General features: G+C 48.9%; 2 protein-coding genes and 1 long non-coding RNA gene across 5 annotated transcripts in view; 2 read left to right on the top strand and 1 right to left on the bottom strand.

Annotated features, from left to right (window-relative positions):
- The first annotated feature begins 1139 nt into the window (after window positions 1-1139).
- On the top strand, window positions 1140-9833 carry SLC35B1 (solute carrier family 35 member B1). The gene is made up of 9 exons (XM_035347749.1): window positions 1140-1367; window positions 1977-2080; window positions 2378-2508; window positions 3022-3052; window positions 3263-3420; window positions 3714-3840; window positions 4202-4308; window positions 4571-4724; window positions 5065-9833. Exons 1-9 carry the CDS (start codon window positions 1159-1161, stop codon window positions 5115-5117), a joined length of 1074 nt encoding a protein of 357 aa, XP_035203640.1. The 5' UTR covers window positions 1140-1158; the 3' UTR covers window positions 5118-9833.
- A 3154-nt stretch (window positions 9834-12987) lies between these two features.
- On the bottom strand, window positions 12988-17584 carry LOC118178889. Its single transcript, XR_004756317.1, has 2 exons — window positions 17079-17584; window positions 12988-13131 (listed from the first exon to the last, which is right to left on the bottom strand). It is a non-coding gene; the product is annotated as an uncharacterized LOC118178889 (long non-coding RNA).
- A 323-nt stretch (window positions 17585-17907) lies between these two features.
- Window positions 17908-18820, top strand: part of SPOP (speckle type BTB/POZ protein) — a 27217-nt gene continuing 26304 nt past the window's right edge. The window contains exon 1 of one of the 3 annotated variants that reach the window (XM_035347740.1): window positions 17908-18050. The gene's annotated coding sequence lies outside the window, so the exon portion shown is untranslated. The other 2 variants (XM_035347739.1, XM_035347744.1) reach the window with 2 other exon arrangements.

Below are 18820 nucleotides of genomic sequence, written 5' to 3'. Positions count from 1 at the left end.
GCCTTCACCCCGTGAAACAAGCCTGAAGGGGTAAAGGAAGGAAGCTTTAAGAGGAGCCTCGAGGAAAAACTGCGGTGAAGGGGGAGGGTGCGGGTGCTTGAATACTGCCTCCCCACGGGGCTGTGCTGGGGAGAACCGCCTTGGGGGGGGGGAAGGAAGGGGACACGGGGAAGGGGGACGCGTTGCTGCCCTGGGGGGATTTGCTGCCTGCCAGCCCTCCTGCGGGGGGGGGCACAAGCGTCTGTGGGGTGTTGGCGCTGCGGGAAGAGAGGGAAGCAAAAGGCGGCGGTGGCCGGGAGGGGGCACAAAGCCCTGGAGGGGGCACAAAGCCCTGCATGGGGCCGGGACCCCGTGGGAACCCCGCTCTCGGAGCCTCAGCAGCACCGGGGTGTGGGGGTGCCGGGGCTGCAGCGAGTCCCCCCCGGCCGTGCCCGTCCCCGGTTTCTCCCGAAGCCGGCGCTGTTTTGACCGTTTTTGACCGGTTTTGACCCTTTTTGGCAGCCGTTTGCGTTTTGCGGTGGGAGCCCCGCGGAGGAGCCTGGCGCCGGCTGCAGGTCGGGTTTGCGTTGCGGGCACTGCCCGTCCTAAACGGGGAGACATCAATAAAGGAATCAGCGGAGGCTTCGGGGCGGCCCCGGCTCTTTTCTCGCCGACGTTCCGGGCCCGGCGCCCCCCCCCCCCCCCCCCGTTCTCCCCCCCCCCCCTAAGCCCGGCCCGTTTTAGGGAGGGGAGGGGGCACCGGGCTGAGCCCCGCCGTGCTGCGCATGCGCACCCCCCGCTCGAGTCTCTCAGGCGACCGCGGCAACGCCGAGGGGGCCCAGCCCTTGACCACGCCCCCCGGCCTCGCAACCAATCCCCGCGCTCCACATCTGGCGGCGTCACCGCCGGGGCCGGTCTCGCTGAAGGCCCCCGAGCGGGGGCTGCCCCCCGCGCTGCCTGTCCCCGGGGGCTCCCCGCCGCGCTCACCGTGCCCAAACCGCGGCTGCCACGGCCCCGGAGGGGGGCTCGGAGCCTTCGGGAGCTCCCCCCGGGGCCGGCTCCTATGGCTTCCCGCTACCGTTCCCTTTCCTACTCCCCCGGGCGGGACCGGCAGCGCGGCGGGCACGCGGGGCCGAGCCGGGCGGGGTCCTCGGCGGCGGGCGGGCGCAGGCCGGGCCTATGAGGCCGCCCGCTCCGCCGCCGCCGCCGGGCGCGCTGCGGGATGTGGCGCTGGAGCTGGGCCCGGCGCTGAGCGGCCCCCCCGGCACCGGCACCGCTATGGGAGCGTCCGCGGGCGGCCCCGCGCTGCCCGAGCGCCTCCGCCTGCCCGTCTGCTTCCTGGGGGTCTTCGCCTGCTACTTCTACTACGGCATCCTGCAGGAGAGCATGTCAGCGGGGGCACCGGGGGCACCGGGCGGGGGTCCTGGTACCGGGGGGGGGCACAGAGCCGGGGAAGGTCCCGGCCCCGGGAGAGGTCCCGACCCTGAGGGTCTCGGGCTCGAGGGAGGGGGGTCCCGGCCCTGCATGTCCTCGGCCACGGGGGGGGCGCTAGGAGCCTGGGGAGGTCCCGGCCCTGAGGGTCTCGGGCCCGAGAGAGGAGGTCCCGGACCCGGGGGGGGGTTCCGGCCCTGGGAGGGTCCCGATCTCGGGCGGGGGTTCTCATCTTTGGGGGTCTCGGGGAACACGGGGGGTATCGGGACCGGGGGAGGGAATTTCGGCCGGGGGAGTGGGGGGAGTCCCGGGGGAGGGAAGGGTCTTCGGTTCTGGGTGGGGGTCGTAGCGTGAGGGGGGTTCCGGCTCTGCGGGGGACTTGGCCCCGGACATCCCGGGCCCGGGAGAGACGGGGGGTGGGTCCCGGTACCGGGGTGGTCCTAGCCCTGGTTTTCCCGGCCCCAGGGGGGGTTTCCCGGCCCCGGGGGGGTCCCTTGGCCACATCCCGCAGGGCCGTTCCAGGCTGGGGGTGCCCGCCGCCCCCTCACCGCCTCCTGCTCCTGCAGCACCCGGGGCAGGTACGGCGAGGGCGCCCAGCAGGAGAAGTTCACGTACGCCCTGAGCCTGGTGTTCATCCAGTGCGTGATCAACGCCGCCTTCGCCAAGCTCCGTGAGTCGGGCCGGGGGGCGCCGGGGTGCTCCCGGGGAGCTGAGGGTCTGGGTCGGGGCGTGCGGGGCTCCCTCGGGCCATGAGTCCAGCTGCGAGCTGCTCGGCTGGGTTCACGCGGGCTTTTTGGGGCAGAGGGGATGGGATGGGATGGGATGGTGGCTCTCCGTGCTCTGGTACGGTCAGGGTCGGCTGCCCCTCATGCGGCTCTGGCACCTTTAAAACGCTTCTAGCTTCTGGGAGCTGCTCGCAGCTCTCCTGACTTCCTCCTCCTCCTCCTCCTCCTGCTTTCCCTTCCAGTGATCCGTTTTTTCGACTCCGTCAAAGTGGACCGGACGCAGAGCTGGCTCTACGCCGCTTGCTCGCTCTCCTATCTGGGCGCGATGGTTTCCAGCAACTCGGCTCTGCAGTTTGTCAACTACCCGACTCAGGTGACGTGGGGCAGGCTCTGGGGGACGAGGAGGAGGCGTTAAAGGGGCCCCTTGGCACTCGGTTACCCCCGGGGTGGCCCAGGACCGGCCCCCAGGCTGAGGAAGCGTCCGCCACAGAGAGCAGCTGGGAGGGGAAACGGCACCGAGGGAGCTTTTGGGTGGCTTTGTGACGCTCCGTTTCTCGCAGCTCACGTCCCGGGGCTGTCTCGCTCTGTTCTAGGCAGCGCTGTGCGGCGTAGAGGGGTGCTGAGAGAGCTCGGGGTGTTGCAGGAGCAGAGAGCGATCTGTAGGAAACGCGGAGTTTGTTAGCTGGGAGGTGGTGTTAACGCTGAGGGCTTGAGCCAATTCCTGGGACTCGTGCCATTAATTTAGCAGCTGCTCGGGGCAGGGGGTTCGTTCTTTTTAAGGCTCTGGGTGCTCGGTGTCAGGGTGCTCGCCTCGTGTTGCCACGATTGCTTTTGGTGCAGGCAGGCGATGGGCGTGCGGGTGGTTTATCTGTTCTTTCTTTTCTAGGTCCTGGGCAAATCCTGTAAGCCCATTCCAGGTAAGCAAATTTACCGCCGGTTTGTGTGGATTTGTGTGGATTTCTCGTGCCCTCACCTAGTCTGAGGAGCTCAGCTGTAAGAACAGAGCGTCCCTTTCTGTCTGCTGCGTTGCAAGAAGGGCGAGTGCTGTTCTATCCCTCTGTTGCGTTAAAATTAAATTCCCGTGAGAGGGTTTGGGGAGCAGTTGGTGATTTTTTGCTTCCTTGCAGTCATGCTTTTAGGAGTGACTTTGCTGCGGAAGAAGTATCCTCTGGCCAAGTACCTCTGCGTCCTCCTGATAGTCACAGGCGTGGCCCTGTTTATGTATAAACCCAAAAAGGGGGCTGGAGGCGATGACCACATCTTCGGCTACGGAGAGCTCCTGCTGGTGAGTGCTGCCCGAGTACAAATAACCCCGAGGCCGTGCTGTGGCAGGTCCGGGGAGGAAGGAGCAGTTACGGTAGGGATCCTGCCCCGTTCTGTGTGCAGGAGGCATGCCCTAGAGCTGCTGTGAGAGTAATTCAAGGGCACTGACGGCCTTCTTTGCACTTTGAGGCCGTGGAATTGGTATTTAACAAGTGATTGGGATGTTTTTTTTTAAAAAAAGGGGAGGGTGCTGAAGGCGTTACCCGTGTAGAAGGTTTGCTTTGCTCTGCTCACCTCCCCGTCTCCTTTCCTCAGCTGCTGTCGCTGACCTTGGACGGGCTGACCGGGGTGTCGCAGGACCACATGAGAGCTCACTACCAAACGGGTTCCAATCACATGATGCTGAACGTGAACCTGTGGTCCACCCTGTTCCTGGGAGCAGGTGAGGAACGCCCCGGCCAAAGCTCAGCCACGCACCCACGGAGCGCTCTGGGACGCCCCGTGGGAAGGGATGCTGCGTCCTGCTCCGGGAAGGGCTCGGAGCCCGTTTCGCTGAACACCTTGAGTTTTTGTTCGTGTGTTAAATCGGCGCCTGGGCGCTCGCTGCAGATCTTCTAACGCCCGCTAGAGGACAGCGCCTGTCGCACTTCATCTCCCCAACACTTCCACTTCTGAGAAGTCCTCCCTGCAGCTGGCTCCTGCTGGGTTATGAATATAAGCCGAAATTATCCTTTGCAGGCAGTGGCTGCTCGGGCTGTCTCTGGGCTAATAATTCATTCTTCTCATCTCGATCTTTCTCGCAGGGATTCTGTTCACCGGAGAGCTCTGGGAGTTCTTGAGTTTTACCGAGCGCTACCCCAGCATCATTTACAATATCCTGCTGTTTGGCCTGACAAGTGCACTGGGTCAGGTAAATGCGCTTCCCTTCTGCAGTCTTCACCGGGTTTGTTTGCACAGCTGGGAGATGGCAGAGTAAGGTTGCCTCGCTTTTTGTTGCTGTGGTTATTGCTTCCTTCCCAAACCGGCTGCCTTGGGATAAAATGGGCTTAGGGTTATGTGTGAGTAAGCAGGAGTTGAAATAGATTCTCTTGGCTCCGTTTTCATCTCAAATTGTGGTCTGTGTTGTAATTATTCCAGTCAGAGTGACAAAAGACATCTCTTTGTTTTTACAGAGTTTTATTTTCATGACCGTGGTGTACTTTGGACCCCTGACCTGTTCCATCATCACCACAACGCGCAAGTTCTTCACCATTTTAGCATCTGTCATTCTCTTTGCCAATCCCATCAGTACAATGCAATGGGTGGGGACGGTCCTGGTGTTCTTGGGTAAGTCTGGAAGGCAAACGTCCCAGGTCTGTCCTCTGTTATCTTTAAACAGAGATGACATACGGCAAGGGGAGAGCTAACAAAAGGTGCTGGTCAAAAAATGTAACGGTATTGAAATCTGCTGGGGGAAAATGTGCTGGAGCAGGAAACGAGGGGATGATTTCTGGCAGGTCTGTTCAGTCTTTCTTTTTTCCCCCCACACCTGATGAGTCCCTGCCACTGAGCGAGCATTAGGGAGTTGGTGCTGTGGAGCTGATTTTTCACGTAGCTCCTCGTGTAACGTTTGTTTAAAGGACGTGAAGGAATTTGCCCGTGCACATTTCTTATTTTCCCTCTGCAGGCCTTGGACTTGATGCCAAATTCGGAAAGGGAGTAAAGAAGACGTCCCATTGAGGAGCTGGTTGATCTCTGCAGTTGGAATGGACTTTTAATTTATTGTCTTGTACCTCAAAATCTGTTATGAAACTGGACTCAGGATAGGTAATTAGAAGGGGAATGTTTGGATTTTTGGATTTTTTTTTGTTTGTTTTAGTTTTTTAATTTTGAATTGTCCTTAAGTGTAATACTTCAGTTTTAACTGTAATCAAACATTTTTTTTTCTGTAATCGAAGCTGCGTTACTAGATCCTAGCAGCAGGATGAAATTCTTGCCTTAACAGGAAAAAAAAAAAATCATATCTTTATTAAAGAAAAGGAGACAATGGCCGCTTTTCCGGAACTTTAATTTCAGTACCACAGGCTGACCTTGGGGATGAAGAGCACACCCCTCTCCGAGGAGAGAGGTGGTCTTAGAACGACGTTAGCTCTTTGGTGCAGCCTGGAAAGATCCCTGAAATGCCTGTGTTGAAGAGAAGCCCCTCTTCTGATCGTATGATTTTTTTTCTTCGTAATTGCGTTGTTGGAGCAGCCAGACATTCTTGCACTAATATAAACGTGTAAACATTGAGTTGCATTACATTCTTTATCCGAGCCCTTCTAGAACAGAAGCAACTCTTGGCATATGGAAAAGGTTTACAGGAAACCCGTTTAACCGCTGGGGCTGCAATTAATTCTTTTCATCCCCCCCCTGCTGCTGAAGGACCAGGACCCTCTGCTGCTCAAACCATGCCAAGGTTGCGCGACGACGGCTTCTAAATGTTGAAAGGACCCTTGTTAATTAACCACCATCACGGTGAGCTTGAGAACACCCGCTCCTGAGCACAGGCTAGGTCCCCGGTGTCGTAGGGGGAGGAGTTGTCATCATAATGATGCCTTCGGAGTTGGAGAGCAAAATTCTCCAAAGAATGAACTTTACACATGAAAGCACGTTTCTACCAGCTGTCGCTTGGTCTCCATCTGTTCGGTGGCTTTGGCCTTTTGCCCCTCCAGATGGGATCTTGATCTCTTTCCTGAGCGGCTGTTGTAAGTCTCCGTTTCTAGCCCCTGCTGTCCCTGCCCCTCCAGTGCTTCTTACAACTTCTTGGGCCTCAAATTTGGTTTTCATTTAATCCGTCTCGTTGTCCTGTAGCTCTACTCAAACAGCACGTTTCTTGCAAAATTAAACCCGAGGATATTAAAGGGTTTTACTCTGTCACCTTCACCCCTTTATTAACTTGCATTGCCTTAAAGGTCAAGTGCTAAGTAGCAAACAAACATGTTCTCGGTGGTAGAGAATCCTGAAGTAAAAGCTTCTGTGACTTAACTCCATGAGTACTGCCTGATGAACGCCCTGTGCTGGCATCTGCTACTGGATGAAGATTCCAGCTTCCCCGAAGATTTGTCCTTCACAGTATTTCTAAGGTAATGAATGCTATTTACCATTTATAAAAGGGAGCAAAGAAATTGAATGCCTTGTCCACGAACACTGTGTCATGGATAGGAATTCTCTCCCGTGTCTTCATCATAAAACCATCTTCTTTTCTGTTTGTAGGACCTGGTGGGATAGAGGGGTGTATCTTAAATTTAACCAATTCTCAAACTCAGCAACCAAAATCAGCAAAAATATTCTCAGTTTTACAGACTTGTTTTCCCTCCTGTTGCATTAGTAATCTAACGGAGGAATAGATGCCCTGAAAAATGCACTATAAATCACTTACTCCCCCAGTTGTCTACCTCCATGTGATCGTCATGAAAACTCTGTTCAGAAACACCGTCCGTTAGGTCACGGCTGTTCCAAACCGCAGCTCTGCTCTAGAGCGCGTGCTCCAAATAAAATGGATTCATTCTGGTTTGATGCCACGGAAGTAGAGTTGCTCGTTAGCAGGAATTCTTTAGCGACCAAAGCTTTTAAGAAAGTGGATGATCAGTAGGTGAGGGACTGAGATAGCAGCAGCCTTTCCCCGCTGTTCTGCCAGCCTGTTAGCAGTGATCTTTCTGTACAGCATCTCAAGCCAAGTTTGCCTCTTGAGGACTGGGCAGGAGGAGGTAACTTCTGAGCTAGTTCTGGGCTAGGAAGACTGCTCTTCCTGCACTATTTTTCCCCTCTTGCCCCAGGTCTTCAGTGTAGCTTTAGGAGAGACAGTGTCTTTAAAAATTAACGAACCCAGTCTTTGTGTTGCTAGTTGTTTCCTTAACCACTGAAAAGAAGCTACCGTAGGCTTAAGGGATGTTTTGGTCAAAGGCACAGATCTGTCCCCTTCCCCACACTGCAGCAGCCTGGAGAACCCGCAGAAAGAAAAAAGCTGCGAGCTTTCTAGGGCCTATTTTCTGAGCCAAGATTTGTCTTTACCAGTATCTTCAACTTGTCTGTATTCAGAGCACAGATTTAAAGATCAGGCTGCCAAGAAGAAAGAAAATAAAGGAGATTTTCTCTCTCCTGATTTCTGAAGCTGCCTTGACCCAATTTAGCTCTAAAGCCTGTTCCTGGGATGGCTCCAACTTGGTTCTTGCTGCACCTCCAAATCTTAAGTCAATAAGAAATTCTAAAACAAAGGCAGCTCTTGTACCTTCCTCGAGTCTGAACCCTTCGGATTTCCTTGGACAGCTCTCTGGCTGTCTCTGCTCCAGACTCGTGTACTGCGAGATCCCAGAGGAGGCTACAAAAGCAATTCAGGAAGCTATTTTCAAATCAGCACTGGCTTTTCTTCTTGGATGCCACAAAACAGGTCTCCAGCTTTGAGCTGCCAGGAGGACTGCTGTAATAGCTCTCCCCCGTGACAGACTGCTTACCACGTTCTCAGAAGCCTGCCTGCTGGTGGCTTTTGGTTGCTTGAGTCCAGCTGTCTCTAGGTAAAGACAGGTAAACTCCAAAGGAACTGGGTTAGGGGCTGTTAAGGTTTTCACCCTGCGCTCCGTTTTCCTGCTAGAAATGTTAACTCTTCTTGGAGGCACCTGTTGCGGAGGAATAGCCTTTTAATAGGGTGGGTTTTTTTGACTTTGTTCTCTTTTCCTATAAACAATGAAAGTATCTTCAACCAGTGGGCAGAAGGCAGAGACTGAATAGGAATGCTTGAATTTCTGTTTTAGTGTCAGAAAAGGCTTCCTGTCTTTAACAAAGAGATCAGTAACCTACAAAGCACTGACAGAGCTTATTTTAATTTTTCTAGACACTGCATAACATCGAGGGTACAGCTGTGCAAGCCAGTCTTAAACGTAGTTGTTGCTGTCCAGTTATGTTTTGCTTATTGGAAGGACGTGTTTTGTGGCAGCATGTGCATCTAGAAGCAGTTCAGTGGCTTCAGGGATTAAAGCACAGCACCCAAGTTCTCTGCCCACAGTCTGGGCATCACCAGTTCTGCTACCTCACTTTGTGTGCGCCTCGGCTGTTTTAGATATCCTCCAGTTTACCAGAGATAAAGTAGGTGCAAGTCCAGTACAGTTCAAAACAAAACCCCACTTCTTTTAGCCCTGTGTGCTTGATTTGTCACTTATTTTTCTTTCCCCAACTGCAAGCAAAGAAAAATCTTATTGTGATAGTGAAATATTGTCCAAAATGAGAATCTTAAGTATAAACCCACGCCCTTTGCAGCCAGGTGCTTTGAACACCAGCTCTGTAACGTTTTTAGTAGGGGCTGAATTCCCAAGGAGTTACTAAAGGGAGTGCCTGTGGCTTGCTTCTCCATGGGCAGATGAGCAGTCTTTTTCTGAGTCAAGAGGAAGGGAAATCAGCTGAGTAGCAGATGAACTTATGAAGTGCCTTAGACAAAGCCCTGCAAGTGCAAATTACAAAGGTCAAGCAAGTTGTGAAACCATTCCACCTTCCTCTCTCCTTTCTGTTGGGTCCAGTGCCCCAGCCCTGAGTCCATTCATGACTCAGCCAGTTACCAGCAGGGGGAACTCTTATTTCAATAATTTTCAAGAAATATGAGAAAAACAACAAAAAATGCTCCTTGTCTAATTAGCAATAGAATTGTACTTCCAAAGTCTTTGTGCTTACGGTAAAAATAGAATGTAGAAATCAAGGGCTTCCTCCATATTTATTGTGCTTAATTTTTGGCCATCAGCAGAGACCAGATTGAAGTGGTGAGGAGCTTGAAGTCGATCTGTTCAGCAGGACAGCCCTTCATTGCAAGCAGCATATGCATAAAGAAGCGTGTGGGCACCCGCGTGTCCTCTTGTCCTCATGCAGCACAAATAGCTGGCTCCCTGCACAGCAGCAGCCATGGGCATCACAGTTGATGTTTTCGAAAACATCTCTGCCAGAATTCTCCTAGGAACCTTGTCAGTTCTTGGTGGTTCCAGGGAGATGAGAAGTCATGCTCATACTGAGAATAAACAGCAGATTACATTGCTGCGGTGTTTGTGCCTGTTGCCCCTCCAGGAGGAACTCGTTGATGTATCAGCTAAGAAAGGTGAAGTTTTATTTCACAGCTAACTGAGACATGGCATCCGCAGGGGGGGAAACTTGGCAGCTGCTTTCCTTTTCCTTTCATCTTCCTTGGCTTTATGAGCTCCCTCTGCAACTCCATCAACAGATGTTTAAAAAATAGAAAATGTTTAGAGAGTATAGAGAGTAAGTTAGGTGGTAGCGTATGTGCATGTGTTTTGTAGGAGCGTATCTGATTGTTTCATGCTGGTAATTTGATGGTCACGGGATAGTAAAGACTCATGCTCAAATGACAATAGTTTAAGAGAGAACGAAGTTATTGGTACTGCTTTGAGAGCAACGAGTTACCAATCTTAAAGATGCCATCACCCTGATGGTAATTATTCAAGAAGAGGGGAGTCGTTCTGTGCCACGCCGTTAAGATTCGGTGATTATGTGAGCTTAACCTGCAGGCTTCCACACGCTCTTGCAATGGAAGCAGGAATTCCTCTCTGACTTCTCAGACTGAAAAGTAGACGAGAATCAAAATAGCAGCTATCAGGGAAAATACATGCGAGCTTTAGAGTCCCAGTTCAGCACACGGAAAGCTCGTCAGGGCAGCAGGGCGGGGATGTGCATTTGAAATGGATATTCTCATAACCAAGTTTCACACTCGGATTTACAGTTCATAACTTAACGATTACAGCAACGGTGAGTGTGGGATGCATCTGAGGAACGGGAAGAACAATAATTACCTCAAACTGAAACTGCTCCAGCTGGATGTCACTGTGCAATGAGGTGTTAACAGTTTTAAATATTCTAAGGAAAAAAATAAAATAAGAATTGCGTTTAAGGCTGCAGGATTAAATCAGCAGTGAAAATAGTCATTTTTTCCCCTGATTTTGATGCTCTCCTATGGTGCTTGCTCTGTCGTTGTTTGTATATGCATATGTACACAGGCTCCTGGCCACTTATATATTCTTCATCAGCGAGGTTCAGCTTCTTAGTGAAGCTAATGGTCCATTTCCAAAACTTTTTATGAACAATTAACCTGGTTTAATAAAAGTGTTCTGGAGACAACACGTTTTTTGTACACCGGATGGTACGTGTTGAAACACCGACTCATTTAGCAGAGGAGTTTTGCTGGGAGAATGAAGAAAAAAACAAAACCAAAACAACAACAAAAAGCTGTGGGAGTGAGGGGGACAGGTGCAATATGTGGGTTTCTCCTTTCCCTTCCATTAGGGTCAGGTCCTTTACTTGGTCCTCAGTTACTCCAAGAGCAGCACAAATGTGCAGCATCAGTCAGTCCTAAGTGCAATTCTCTTAGCATAGACCAGATGTGAAAAAATCCCTAAAAATTAAAACCCAGACGGGTTAGTCCTGAAAACCTTCCGTCGCTTGGAATGAAGACCAAGTCCTCTGCTTGACTAAAATGTGAAAAGTGGAGCGGGAAGTGAAATATTTTAGTAGGTATACGTAATTTGGGAGACAGCAAGGAAAGCTTTCTGTAATGGTTGGACGCAGAGGTTGTATGTCTGCAGATGGGACTAGCATGCCACACCTCTTCATCAGATGCTGTTTTCATTTTCCTTTTGAATGCAGGCTTTTACACAAGGCAACAGCAAGGAATTTTGCAGTGGCCCTGGAACATGAACAGAGAGCATGCGAGGCCCATTTGTAATAGCCTCTTTCCATTGGTAGCAGAATCTGTCCTCCAAAGGATTATCTCCCACCTAAAATTAAACATTACAAGGCAATAAAATCTCAACCCTTACGTACACTCGAACAGTAGCAATCATTGTCTCCATTTTCTGTGGTAGTGGAAAAAGCAAGCGGTTGAGTTTATATCCTCTGGCAGTTTGATAGCCTGACATTCATTAACTAAACTTCGTAAAATCACTTCTCAGAACAATGCAAACTGTTTTCCAGGCAAATATCACCTCTCCTATTCATCATCAGCTTTGAGGAGCTGGCCCTGCTTTTGAGACAAATTTGCAAGTTCATCCTCTGATTTAAGTCGTTCTCAGAACTGTAGTGTGACTTTCTCCCAAGGTCTTGGCAGATCTCATTTAGTGAATGCGGTAGGCTGTAATTTGTTAATTAGTTTTACGGTGAACGCGGCAGGAAAAACAAAATTGTGGTTTCAGGATTAAGAAACAATACCCATCTTGGTGAGCAGATTCTGCTCCTGCTTTGGGAGCTGTGTGGCAATCCCCCGACCTCAAGTGTGTAACTGATTAGTGGCAGTTTTACATTTTTGTATGAACAGCTGGGCTAGATTTGCAAACAGGGAGTGTTCACAGCTGCACCTGGAGAGATCTAAAACACATCTCAACACACTGACCACAACTGAACGACCAACTGCCCTGAGTAACGAGGCCTGAAGTTTATCAAGTTGAGCACTTTAAATTAGTGCATAGTTTCTACATAAGCTTTATTTTCTCTGATTTGGTAAATTCTATGATTTTTTCCCCCCTCTGTCTATATTCCACTTAAAATCACTGGGGTACTGCTTAACATGGTTTCATTAATATTTCTAAGCAGCAAGACGCCGTTACCTGATAATTGAAATGCCCAGGAAAAAAAATAATAATAAATGATTTTGCAGTTGGTAAATACTTTAGCAAGTGTGAGTTATGTAAAACTTGGGCAGCCATGCAGGATGCAGCATCATTTAGTCATCTGCAGACTTAACCAGTCACAGTAAGGGACAGCATTGTCCTGAAAATAAAATAAAATAAAATAAAATAAAATAAAATAAAAAAGAGCAGTGCTGAATAAGAATTTACTGAGGGATGGTGTAGGAGGATAGGAACAGGATAGGAACATCAAACAAGATCAGCATGGTGTCCTTAGGAAATCAGGTTAAGGATAACGCGATCATACAGTAAAAGCTCAGAGCATGCAGATAAATATGGTAGAAGCAAGATATAACAGAGAAAATTACTTCTGTTCTTCCTGGCTTCTGAATGCTTGGTTTTGAAATCACTTTTCTAGAAAAAAAATTCTACGTAATAACTAATTTCAAATGAATTTCAAATGTAATTTCAAATGAAATGAAACCATCGGAATACTCCTTCCTGCCATGTTGGCTGCAGTAACTTCATGGCGTAACAGTCATGGCAGGACTTTGTTAATGAGAAGGTGTAAGGAAAGAACTGATTAGCTCTACGTCGAGCTGTTCAGCTCTGTAAGAATGTTCTAGAGGAGCACTGTTTAAGACACGGTACTTGGTAGAACTTGTGTATAGTGACAATTAATGTGTATAGTGACAATTAATAATAACCTTTATAATTGTGGTTGAAAACAAAAATTTAGAAAGCTCTCTTTTAATAGCATAAAAAGTAAATAAGACAGCATCAAGATTCCTAAGTCGATAGCTAAGTAATTGCAAAAATCTTAATTTGTGTATACCTTAAAAATCCTAGCTTTTCCATACCTGCTATTTCCTGCAAGGTCCAGCCTGAAAGTGTAGTTTTAGATTTTTCCTTTACTCCATCTCTTCTCTTCATTGTCACCTACTTTTTTTTTTTTAGCCGATTCACTTCTTTTTTTTTTCTCCCCCACTTTTTTTTTTCCAGCAATTTGAGCCCTTTATGCTCATTCATCCTCTCGTGCTCTGTTATATGGAGTGAATCTTATCCTTGATTTTGAAGTCTTTTGTTCAATTATCTCTCTGTACCTGCAGAAGGGGAAAGCAGCAGTGATAAAAACTTTAGGCTCTGTTCCATTGCATTCCCACCTCTCTACTAAGGGAGATTGCTGTGATAACATTGAAGATTAATTTTTGTTTGTGGAGAAAAGCTGGTTTGAATAAATTGAAGGACTTTTGACAATGTTCTGAGGTCCTCCACTCTGCAGGTGCTAGCAGTGTTAACAGCGTCTTAGAGAAAGGAAAATAATTTCACAGACCATTAGGGCTGGTGGGAAGCAGCAGGATCAGGTTTTAATGAATACAGGATCAAAAGCATCTTAAAGCAAAACAGCACTGAAAACAAGAGCAGGCTCATCGGGGAAGATAGGAGATGCTTCTAATGAGAAACAAAGGACCAACTCAAAGGCATTTGGGAGTCACTTTCTCACAATAGTGCATTTTAAAGTATAATTTCCTCTCCTAAAAAATTAGCTTTGATACTTTTCCAATACGTGTAAAAATAGTACTACGAACAGATTCCCTGCAATTAAAATCTCCCAAGTCAGAATTTTTCCAAAGGAGGTCAAGACTTTTTAAACAATGCTTGGCTTCTCACAAACAAAACTCGTTCTGAATCACAGCAACAATGCCTAACTGAAACCGCTTTGCAGCATTTTTACGTCAGGAAAGCAAATTCTGACAAATACGTAACCGGATACTGGAGGGTTCTGACCTTTCAGGTCAGAAAGGGTGGTACCTGGAGAATTTTGGAACCTGTAGTATCATACGTTGGTTGCAAAAGGACTGCTTTCAGTCATAGTTTTTAATCTGGATGCCTAAAAGTCACCTTATTTCTATGCTCTTCTGCATCTCTGCTTTGAAACTGGAAGCAAGCAGTTTCTGAAGTTGTCCTGGTTCCCAATGTTGTCATTTTTTTATCATTATTTTAATAATTTTATTTTAGTATGAATAAGCCTCTCAACTTCTCTACACTTTTTAAAAAGGACAGGTAATATTCAACTTAATTTTCTTACTCCGTGCAATACTGAAGAGTTAGTTAATTTGTACAACAGTTTGAAAAATGTCTTAATTAATACTTGATTTAAAGGAGAAGTTGGAATACTGGACTCTATCTAGCTCAGTACTTGCTATTCTGTTGCAAATTAAATTTTGAGGAAAAGGGATGCAGAAGAAAAAGCTCACCCGTTTCCTCTCCCTGGAGAATCCACAGACTGACTCGGTTCAAAGCAGGCTGTGTCTCAGAAGCTTTTTCTTTCATCACAAACCATATCAGCACTTACTGTTCTCTGGTGTGTTCTGCTAGTGCCAAAGCTTAGACTCCTTCGACAAGATAAATAATAATGTTGGCTTTGTACGGGGCTAGGTGAGAGCATGACATTTTCAAGAGGATGGAGGCGATACCCTGGCAGAAGTCAGACTGGAGGGATAAAACCTATTAGATTTTCAAATGGCTACGGCACAAATATTACTATTTCACAATGAAACCATAGGAAGTCTGCAATACCAGGATGCTTTTTGTCTTAAATTTTAAACAAACAAACAAACCCATTCTCAAGCCAAGAAATGATTCCACGGCTGCTTGTGAATATGCCACAGCATTCCTTTTGCGTTGCATATAGAAAACGTGTTTTATGGATTTCTCATTGACGTCAGGAGAGGTGAATCAAATAACATGCAATATTTGTTTGACTTGCATATATAGAAGCCTCATTAAGTCTCCCCAATGATTGGAGACGGATTTTGTTGAGAATGATTTTGTTTGTTTTTGTAACAAAGACAGCGAATACAGAAAATAATTAAATAACTGTTTTCATACTCTCCTGATCATCAGAAGCCTATATGAGATTTTAATTAGTGCTGCGTTTTCAATAACTCTGTAGCCGTACGTGTTGCAGATTCTTTCCTGGATAACAGGGAGATAATTATGAGAATCCTGTTTTTCAGTCTCTCACTGAAGGGATGGCTGATACATTTAATCATGGTGTGGAAATGCTGGCAGCTTTCTCTGAGTTCAGCCTCTCTCTAATTACATTTTTAGATTTTTAGTAAATTGAAAGGGAAAACGTAGGAACAAAATAATTAAAACCAAAGGGGAAGTGAATATTAAAAAGCAGGAGCTATTTAAAATTCTTGCACACAACTCTTTTACGGACATCAGTTTAAGCAGCTTTGCATAAAAATCAAACTTACGTTTACACAAAAGTAACACTTGCAAACCTGTATGTGTATTAGTATTTGCCGGTTCTTTTCATGCAGAAGAAACAACCTGGCTTGCTTCATGCAGATGATACCAGGAATTATAACCTCAGCGAACGCATTTGAGGATTTGGTACTCTCACATGCACATTGGTGTGCACACACCAGCACACTCCCATGTGAATTTTCAAGGTGCAAGCTGTACCTGCACCTAGGAATTGTCCGGTAATTTTAATACAGAATTGGGTTAAAGGTAGAGGGTAGGGTTTGTGAAGAGTAAGTGACAGTACTTCACTTGATATCTGCCGCTGAGGACAGAACTGACCCTAGGTAACTTTTTCAGGAGGAGGTGAGATTACGTCTTCATTTTCACAGATATCCAATTTAATTTTCCACTTCCGGGGAACAAGAGAACTTTGATCAGAAGAATGTCATCAGCTGCAAAAGAGGTTGACCTCCCTCCTGCTATGTGACGCATGGACAGTCTTGAATTAAAGGAGACATTTCTGTGTATTCTAAAAACAAACAACAACAACAAGCTGTATCAAAACTCCTCAACCTAAGCACTCTAATGCAGCGGGGAGTGAGGGGGAATATTTTTTTTTTTTTTTTTTTTTTTTTTCTCTCTCTCTCTCTCTCTCTCTAAAACCAGTCCTTCAATTTCCTTCTGCATTTCAGCTATAGGAGGATAAGTGCCTGAGTAAAAATGCAGAGTTTACACCGGGAATCTGAAAGCCAGAAAAAAAATGGAAAGGGTACAAAAATAATTTTCTAGGAGAAATGCGCATCCAGAATAGGAGTGGTACAACCATTTCTCTACTTGCCACGAGGCAGTTTTATAGCATTTCTTCATTACAATGCAGCATTACCTGCTGTTTTTTCACCATGGGCAGCAGTTTGTGAAATGAAGGAATGAAGCAGGGTCCAAAAATCAGTCATGACTTGGATAAGATGCTTGCCAAGAAAACCCAGGACACTGCAGAAAGTGTTAGCAATGAGAAAGGCAATTATTGTCTGAGTCTGTAGTGGACAAAGGTAGAAGTCTAGTAAATAGGAGCGGTTGTGCTATGAGAAGCTCCATTTTTCATCTGAGAATGAGGTAAGGAATCAAACAACTGTGCATGTTCAGGTTAAGTAAGCATTGTCATGATACGTATTATGCATTGTAAAATTAACTACAATGCCTTTCCAATTTCATTCGCAGCTTTCGCATCAGTTGTTACTCCATAAAAATCCACCAAGTCTCCGACAAAGGACTGCTATTCTACAGTGCAGAAGGATATGCTTAGGAGAGTGGAAACATACTCATAACTTATAACAAGAGCGTGGGAATATAGTCATTACAAACTAAAATTTCACAACCTGGTGTTAAGTGCCTCCGAAGTTGTAATAGGCTCCTATCAGTATGTAGGATAGGTAACACCGAACATGGTTTACCTTTGCTAAATCCACCAACATATATGGATATAGATAGGGATGTCTCCTACCCTCTTAAATTTACTTCCTACTGCACTGTTGGTAGCATTCCGTATTCTAGCTCAACTCTGGAATATCTTATAAATACCTGGCTAACTTGGTTAGAGGGGTGTTTATTTGTGCAACTGGATTAATTCACTCCAACATAAGACTGAAACTCAGGGAGGAAAGAAAGGCTTGCTCAGGATAAACCTGTACAGGTGTTTAAGAACTACTAACACTGAAAATTGTGCCTCCTTTGGTTGCAAACCATTACAAATTAGAACAAGAGAAGAGGCGTGTATAGAAGAGAAAAGGTCTACCAGTAATTTGGGCTGGAAGGAACTTGAGGAGGTCATCCGGTCCAGCCTCCTGAGCAGGGTCACCTGTGGGATCTGACAGGGCTGCTCAGGGCTTTATCCAAGCAGGCTTTGAAAACCGCCAAAGTTGGAGATTGTAAAGCTTCCCTGGGCAACCTGTTTGAATGCTTGCCTATCATCACGGTGAAAGCTCATTTTATAACAAGTCTAGATCTCGTTTTGACTTTCGTTTCACGTCCCTCCTCCCATGTATCACTGTGAAATGCTTAACTAACTTCCTTCATAACCTCCTTGTAGGTACTCCTTTAAGCTTTGTATTAAAACCCCTGAAAGACAGACTTGCTTTATAATCCTTTTTCAAAAGGTTTAAATCAAGGCTTTGCCTTGAAAAACTTTACCGATCTTCTTCAGACCTTGGCAAGAAATTCCCACTGCACACAATGGGGAAGCCTTTTTTCAGAAGCCCTGCTGTCCCACGTGCTGTGGTGGCCTACGACTGTTAGATTAGATGAAGGGTACGAACTATATGCGAATTTTTCACTTCACAACAAGCCCAACCCTCAAAACAACAAGGAAGGCAGGGCAAATGAAGAGGGGCAGAGGAAGGCAGACATCACCACAGCAGCAAAAAGAACGGAGGCTAAAATAATTAAACCAAACGGAGCTCTAAACAGCCCTGAAACCCTAACGCGACCCCAGAGGGAGGCTGAAGGGGCGCAGGGCGGCCACGGCTCCTCACAGCGCGGTGAGGGAATGGCGGCCGCCACGCGCCGCCTCGCTCGACGCCTTTCCCGCCTTTTTCCCCGCCCCCTTCCCCCCTCGCACCCCGCTCCCCCCAATCTCCTCGCGTGGCGCATGCGCAGTGCGGCCGCCGCCCGGCGGCTGCGGGGCGCTGTGGTGGGGAGCGCGGCCGCGTGAGGGGAGGGCGGTGCGAGGAGGCCGCACGGGGACAGCGGGCAGCGCGACCCTTCGCAGGTGAGGTGGGAGGAGGCCGTGCGGGGCCACGAGCGGCAGGAAGCGGGGCGAGGACTGGAACCGGCCGCAGGGACGGGGGGAAGGCGGCGCCGTCCCTCACAACCACTGGGAGGTGTGTGTGAGAGGCGGCTCCCTCCCGTCCCTGCCGCGGCCGTGCCGCCTGAGAGAGCGGCACGAGCCAGCCCCCCCGCTCCGCTCGTCCGCCGGCTGTTTAAATGGCACTGCGACAGGAGCGGCGCCTTGCCAAATAGTGAGCTCCTTAAACCCTAAGGGACTCTACAGGAACACCGCGCATGCTCCAGAGCGCTGCCAGAAAGTGAGCTACCCCCAGCAGGCGGGGGGGGGATGGGGAGGGGGAGGTGGCGCCGCGCGCGCATGCGCAGCGGAGCGGCGAGGGCGGAGCGGCGGAGCGCGCACGCGCGGAAGTCGGCGTGCTGGCAGCGAGCGCGTGCGCAACAGGAAGTGGGAGGCGGGGAGGTCTCGTGCCGGGCAACGCGCGCGTGCGCGGTGGCCGCGAGCGAGGAGCCGGGGAGGCGGCGCGAGGCGAGCGGCGCGCGTGCGCGGCCGGGCAGGGGGGCGCCGGGAACGGCCGTTGTGGTGCGCGGCGCCTGCGCAGTAGGGTGCTGCGGGGACCTGCGGAATAGTGAGCCGCGGCGTGCGGGCGGGGGGGGGGGAGCGGCGGAGGAAGACATGCTGCCAAATAGTGAGCCGCGGCCTCTGGGCTTCTCCTAGGGGGAGGGGGGGGCAACGGTCCGGGGGGCGCCATCCCC

Source organism: Oxyura jamaicensis, chromosome 27 (assembly GCF_011077185.1).
Source record: "Oxyura jamaicensis isolate SHBP4307 breed ruddy duck chromosome 27, BPBGC_Ojam_1.0, whole genome shotgun sequence".
In the NCBI taxonomy this organism is placed as follows: Eukaryota; Metazoa; Chordata; class Aves; order Anseriformes; family Anatidae; genus Oxyura; species Oxyura jamaicensis.
The sequence above is the reverse complement of the archived record's forward strand: the minus strand, read 5'-3'. Positions and strand labels throughout refer to the sequence as shown.